At 36.9% G+C, this 7,600-nt stretch overlaps 1 protein-coding gene across 1 annotated transcript; it reads left to right on the top strand.

Moving 5' to 3' along the window:
- Positions 1 to 2,338: 2,338 nt before the first annotated feature.
- LOC133131180 (dynein light chain roadblock-type 2) lies at positions 2,339 to 6,417 on the top strand. The gene is made up of 4 exons (XM_061246399.1): positions 2,339 to 2,444; positions 2,830 to 2,905; positions 4,468 to 4,635; positions 5,055 to 6,417. The coding sequence occupies exons 1-4, from the start codon at positions 2,442 to 2,444 to the stop codon at positions 5,096 to 5,098; spliced, it is 291 nt and encodes a 96-aa protein (XP_061102383.1). The 5' UTR covers positions 2,339 to 2,441; the 3' UTR covers positions 5,099 to 6,417.
- The last annotated feature ends 1,183 nt before the right edge of the window (positions 6,418 to 7,600 follow it).

Here is a 7,600-nt window from a genome sequence, read left to right as displayed (position 1 = left end):
CCAACAAGATTCAAAACATAATTTAAGCATTTTTATCCTTTTGCATTTACAGTATCTGAACAAATTGAAGTTCATAGAACTTGTACTTGTAACATCATGTACCAGCCTGATGATGTACACAGAGATGAACACAATAAGGTTCTCCAAGGTCCTGCTGGTTCAAGGTTATAGGGTCAGGCTTCATAAACTAAGAAATATCAGTACTGACAAAGAAAAAAAAGATTTTAGTCCCCAAATGGAATAATACATGTGCATAGCTGGATACATATAATGGATGCTTATAAATAGATATATGACAGTTGTGAAAATAAATGATCCAGAATTCACATGGGCCTGCCACTGTGTGCCAGAGTACACTCATTTGTGCACAGTGACCATCAAACATACATCATACTACTCAGTCCCTGGCAGCTGAGACTCCCACAGTGAGTATACCTGACCACTGTGGGACATATTCTACCCACAGCAAAATGCTCAAAGTGTGTTCATATGTGGGTATGTAATCAAAATATCTGGACTGTGTTGGTGGCAGTTATTTCTGGTGGCAGTTATTTCCCCTGCTTAGTCTAATCAAATAATTAAGTTGCTTTGATTAAAAGTCTCAGCTAAATAACTGCAATGTAATGTAACTAAGGTTAAAAAGTGGCTTCTCTGTTACAAAGGTGCACAGGAAATAAAATGAGGTGAGTACTCAGCTCAGTCTTACATTTACTGCAATTGTGTAATCTTTTTTCACTCATGTATTGCCTTCAATTACACTTAATACCTTGTTAATTTTTGAATAACTGTCATTTGGTGTCCATATCAAGTGCATACTGTATATGACACTGTGTTTTAATAAATTCACTGAAATGAGGTCCCTTATTATGGGACAAAATATAAAGTGTTAACTTTATAGTTGAGATAGCTTCTTGTTTTCTTTTTAATTTCTACTTCATGTAATCCAAATGTATGAGAACTGTATGCAAAACAATCATGTGTGTAAATACATTTCTGTAAGACGGGTGTAACTTTCAGTATTTTAGGGATGCGAAAGAGCTAGTCTTCCCTCTACTGGTAAGATAAATATTCAATACACCACATAAATACACCAATTGCTTGATGGGTACAGTTAGCCATTCTAAGCATTCACATTGCTCAGCTTGATTAGGAACAGGTTGGTCAAATGAATCCCTTTTCAAATAAGTAACGCATAGTATTCAATTTAATTTAATCATGTTTACTTTTAACAGCATTTATAAAGAAAACTTATCAGGTTTATTGGATTTTTTCAAAGTCTCATTATTTCTACTCAGTACACTGCATGGGATTGATGCCAGGTCCTCCAAGTCATTAACAGTGATAGTACATTGGACACACATTTGTCTCATACAAATTATATAATGAGCAGGCAAGTTATCCATTGCAGTTAACAGTGGCATCCAATTCATTGCAGCTAATGCAATTACCACTTCCAAGTAATTTAATGAGGCGTGTTCAAGAAACATTTAATCATTTGTTGTTGAAACATGCTCTCATTTCTTTGCAGTGAGGAAATTGCCCTCAGTTCATCTGTGATAAAACAGCACCACTAAGTGGACGAACACCTGAATTGTACCTCAAAACTAAGGGGCATCAACACGCTTGTATACTGCAACAGTAGACCAGTGGTTTTCAAACTCAGTCCTGGGGGCACATGTGTATGCTCGTTTTTGTTCCAACCACAACTGCAATCCCATAGGTTTAACAAAATGTATTTTTTTCTTAATTACACTTTTCCTGTTTTGAGAGATACCCACGTCAACTACATCGTCAGAAGTAGCGTGGCGTAAATAATAGAAGTCCCATATTCACATTGGGACATTTTTTACCAAACCAAATTAAGGCTGAGGCAAATCAACAGGCTGCTAATTGGCAAAAATGTGAAGATGTGGTCACTGGTTGATAATACGTATTCAAAGTTAAAGCAAATAATAACAAGTCTTGACTTGTTTGAAAAACTAGCATTGTGTTAACACAATACAGGTTTGGCATATTAGAATTTGCAAAACAATTAGGAGCCACTTGATTCACCTTAACGTCATCTGTTTAAAACCTGTATTTATTCTGTTTATGTATCATTCACAATCCAGGACAATGTGAATATGGGTCTTGGTATGCAGCTAGTTCTGACATAATCAGGCTAAAGAGAGTAAAAAAAATAAAAAATAAATCCCTCAAAACAAGAACTGTAATTAAGAAAAAAAAAGTTCATGAATATGGGATTAGAACAAAATCCGGCATACACTTGGGTCCCCAGGATTGAGCCTATGTTTGTGAAGTGAACTAACAAATGTACTCTCCTCACCAACCCCCCGCGTTCAAGCCCGCTTCCGTTTCCACGTAGCAACAGAGACGCTGTAGGCACTTATCAAACTACTGTAGCACTGATAGCATTGTCTTCCGTACAAGAGTACATAAGGATGGTAATGTAACTTCACTACTCTACTTGCTTATCTTGGCGATTTACGGTCGCTCGCTATCTAGACATGTACGATATTGGAGCATAATAAATGTATTTAATCTTTTTAAATTCCTGTTAAATTTGAATGAATGTTTTATGTAACCAACGTTCGTGATAGCTAGCTGGCTTGCTACGTTTTAACGTTTGCTAGTTGGCTAGCTGGATAAACAGTAAAGTTATCCGAGAATTTACCATGATACATAAATCAGTCTAAAATCGTAAATCAGTCAGTTGCAGGCACCGGTTTACTGTTTTGCTAGCCATCTTCTAAGCCTGTCCTGAATATATGGAAATCATTAGCTAAAGTTTCCGTTTCACAAAACGTGATGCTTTACATTGTTTTTCAGGCGGAAGTCGAGGAGACTCTTAAGAGAATTCAGACGCACAAAGGTGTTATTGGCATAATAGTTGCTAATGCAGAAGGTAAATATTTTTATACACTACACTGTACAGATCGATACATATTAGACAGTGATTTATTCAATTGTACAATGGCTATGGCTAATGACATACAGTGAGCACCATAATTCATTGGACAGTGACGTTTTGTTGGTTGGTTCTGTACTCAAGCACATTGAGTTTTAAAGGATACAATGACAGTGAGATTGTGCAGACTATCAAGTTTAATTTGAGGGTATTTTCATAAATTTTGGTTTGAAACGTTAGAAATGACAGCACCTTTTGTACATTTTAAGGTACTATTAGTATTTGTTGTATTGGCTTCGCAGATGTGTTTCATTAGGCAGGTGTTTTCATTTGTGTCGCTAGTAGCTAAATGAAGAAAAGAGCTGTTAATGTCTTTTCCTGTTTCTAGACTTTGCCATTGCCTTTGGAGATTGTTATTGGTGTGACAACATGAAGAAGACAGCAGTGTCAATGAGAATTAAGCTGGCCGGCATAAGGCTCAGAAATGAAAATCAATCAGTCAGGAATATTGCACAAAAAAACCCTGGGCATACCCAAGTCAACAGTTTGGTTCATTATTAACAAGAAAAAAAAGAACGACTGGTGAACTCAGTTGTGTCAAAAGACCGGGTAGACTAGGGAAGACCACAGTAGTGGTTGACCAGAACATACTTTCTATGGTGAAGAAAACACCCCTGACAATGGCCCAACAACACTCTCCTGGATGCAGGTGTAGATGTGTCAAAGTCTACCGTACATACGACTACACCACTACAGTTTGTTAAAAAGCACCTAAAGGAGCCCCAAGAGTTCTGGTCTTGTGGACGGATGAGACAAAGATGAACATGTACCAGAGTGAGAATAAAAGGAAATGCCCATGATCCAAAGCATACCACCTCATCCTTGAAACATGGTGGAGGAGGTGTTATGGCTTGGGCCAGTGGAACGGGCTCACTTGTCTTCATCAATGATGTGAACAATCAATTCTGAAATCTACAGAAATATTTTATCTGCCCCAATAAAACCAAATGTCTCCAAACTTATTGGACGGCACTTCATCCTTGACTGGCTGAGTCTGTCACCGGCTCTTAATCCTATTGAACGTGCATTTGAAGTCCCCGAAACATGCAGGAACTGACAGAGCATCACCAAGGAAGACACCCGGCGTCTGGTGATGTCTAGCCTATGCGTTGCAGGCTTTAAGCTCTCATTGCATGCAAAGGATATGCAAGCAAATATAAAAAATTATTACTTTATTCAACATTATGTTAAACTGTCCCAATATTTTTTGCTGCTGGAAGATTGGGGGGACGGGACTATATACAAAAGGCTCTATAATTTCTAAACGGTTCATCCAATAGGGATGACAATGCTTTCAAAATTAAAGCTGACCAGCTGCACTTCAACCTCATTGTCATTATATCCTTTCAAACTCAATTGTGCTAGAGTACAGAACCAAAATAATAAAACATGTCACTGTCCAATGAATTATGGTGCTCCCTGTATAATATAAGTACTCATGTTTAAAGAATGCTTTACAAAGTGATGTTGATATGTTAACATCTATCAACATCTTTCAGGAATTCCAATCAGAACCACTCTGGACAACTCTACCACTGTGCAGTACGCAGGGCTGCTGCACCAGCTCACAATGAAAGCTAGAGGCACCGTCAGAGACATCGACCCCCAGAATGACCTCACCTTTTTACGCATCAGATCAAAGAAACATGAGATAATGGTGGCACCAGGTGAGAGCTGCAACTTGATTCTCCTTTTGGTTCCATGTTTTTTTTTTTTCCACTTTCTGTGACACCTTCTTAGCACTTACTCTACAGTATTTCTATAAATCCTGTTGAAATGTAATGGTTCATAATATTCCCTGGCTTGAGTCGATAAAATCTGTTTTGACAGTTCTCAAATTACAAGTGCTGGATGTATTGTGTGATATATCACTTGTTGGATCTTTCATTTGATTCCTGTTTTAAAATGGCTTACTCTTTTTTATTCACTTTTTTCAAAAGGCTGTGGTCTTTGTAACACAATTGAGGCAGGACTAGATTATCACTCAGTCTAGCAGAGGTTCTGTTTTTGGTTGTTCTGTGTCTGCAGACCCGAGGCCTGACAAATGCAGTATACTGTTATCTCTTGTTTCTCTCCTTTTCTTCAGAAAAAGAATACCTATTGATTGTCGTCCAGAATCCAAGTGAATAATTGCCTCCCTCACCAGAAATCCAACATGGACCAGTGCTCCCATGTAGCTTACAGCACATTGTACTAACTTGTGTATTACTCAACCATAGCAACCGTCCCACTCAATGAATGGCTCTGCCTCTGTTGTTCTGTCCTTTTGAATAACAACCACCATGTTTTCAGCCAACTACTTGTTCTTTCTCTAAATTCTGATTTATGTATTTTATGCTGGGTTTTGTGGCCTCTAAAGAGTGAAAATAAATAAAAATATTACAAATACAAATACTGAAAAAATTGGGAATCACTTTCAAAGCCTTGGCTCTGGTTTGTTGATCTGTGCTAGACCTCATCTTATGTGCTCCTTTCCTGAAAATGGCTGTCCTGTGATATAGATCTTAATATCAGAAAAATGAAAACAATGCTTTGGATGAAGTAAAATATACAATTAAGGCTCTTCATACAATGTTTTATTACTCTACTTTACAGTTGGCTGATATTTATTGTTGATAATAATTTTCCATTCTATTAAAAATATAAACTTCTTAATTCTAGTAATGCCTACCTTATGTCAAAATGATTGGCACCCCGAACAATAATTGTAAGTAAGAATCAAACGAGGTTAAATTGACAATAACATTGTCACACGCCATGTGAGACCCCTGGGAGGGAGATGCGGCCCTCCGGGATTTTCACCGTTGTTTGCTGCATGGAGCGAGAGAGAGAGCGCCTACACCAACACAAAATGAATAAGAAGCCTTTGCCCTTCCCCCTCGCAGGTTCCAGGCAAAAATAACTAGACAGCAATAACAAAAACTTCCCACTGGTCTGGAAAGATGTTTGTTCGCTCAATGAGCAGTAGACTGTTACTGCTGGTTAATATGTTTTGGAAGCCTTAAATGAGCAGCCTCATCTCTCATTGACCAAAATAATCTGTTGGGGACAATGAAGCTCATTGTCTTGACAAGAGCACCATCCTCTGCATCAATATCAATGATTTTCTTGTATTTGCCAGTTTTATATAGGAACAGAGGTAATAGATCTAGTCATTTCCAGCACATCCGGTCAATTCCATCAGAGCCAAATCAGTGTTCGGAATGACTTGTGGAAGCTTTGTTTCTAACATTTGATGTACACTAAATATCCAAAATTAAAGTAAGCTTTGAATTCATTACACAATTGAATGAAATTAGTCCATTTAGAAATATCAGACATGTTGATGTAACAGAGTAAATTGAGAAGACTTACAAGCATTGTTGCTGTTGTGATGGGGATGACACCACTGGCATGGGACAGGTATATTTTGTATAAAAAAATGAAATAAATGGCATACTTATATTTAATTTTGTAGTATTTTATTATTTTGTTTACTTAAAAAGATTATTGGCTTTTATAATGTTTTTCTCATTAAAATACATAGTGAAAGATCAAAACTCTGGGCTTCAGATACCAACAAAACTGGGATAAGATAAAAGGATTGAAAATTCAGTGTGGAAAGCTGATTTTAGTGTTAACATGAGGGAGGAAAAAATGAAAGAACATTTTCAGAAATTATGCACAAAGGACCTAAAAGTTCCCGTATTTGCATAATCACCCATCACCCATTGCTATAAGAACAGAGCATAGCTGGAAGTTTCTGTTATTTTATTCTTTAAGATCTTACTTTTAAAATCACTTCATATTTCCTATTTTACATCATTGGGCCATCATTGCTGAACAACTTTAAGTCGTTGGGTCAGTTGAGAAGAAACTGCGTCAAGCAGCTCTGACTCATTACAGGCGTGTGTCATCCTTCGTGTTTCCAGAATTAATAGACCTCTGCATCTACAGTTTCCTTAACTGTATCCCCATGTTTTCTTTTATTACTCATTTTTCATAGCATGTAGTATCCATCTTCTGGATGTCCACATGTAATCTGATTCAGTCTTTTTCAAACTTTTTAAAATGGGTTTAATAGTTTATTAATTTGCATTTATGCTTCAGATCATCTTGAGTCAAATTTAGGCTTATCAGAAATTATTTCATAATATATTCCCTCCATGCTCAATCCATGCCTTATGCCTTAACCAATTTCTGTAATAATCAGGCTTTTGTGGATAAGATCTGGCTATATTTTGTAATGAAAAATCATTCTAGGTGCCGTCCTCATGAATGTGTGGACTATGGCTAAACAGGACTTCCCTTTTGCCAAATTCCAACCATACTTGGAACATCAGAAAACAACATGAGGTAAGTGAAAACAATGTTTCTCCCCTTGTTTCTTCCCTTGTTTCATACTCCTACATACAGTGGGGTGCAAACATTTGGCTTTAAATGTCTGTTACAATGAATCTATGTGATCGAAAGCAAAACTGAACTGTAAATGGTTGAGTTAAACATGAGACGTTTGTGCAAATTTTAAAGCAAGATTGCTTTTTATTTAAATTTTTTACTGTTCATAAATTATTTTTCTTAATTTTATTTTTTAAAGGAAAAGGGGCCTATGCAAAAGTTTGGGAACCCTTATTCCCAAGCACTTGTTTGATA

The sequence above is a fragment of the Conger conger genome, chromosome 6, assembly GCF_963514075.1.
Source record: "Conger conger chromosome 6, fConCon1.1, whole genome shotgun sequence".
NCBI lineage: Eukaryota > Metazoa > Chordata > Actinopteri > Anguilliformes > Congridae > Conger > Conger conger.
The sequence above is the reverse complement of the archived record's forward strand: the minus strand, read 5'-3'. Positions and strand labels throughout refer to the sequence as shown.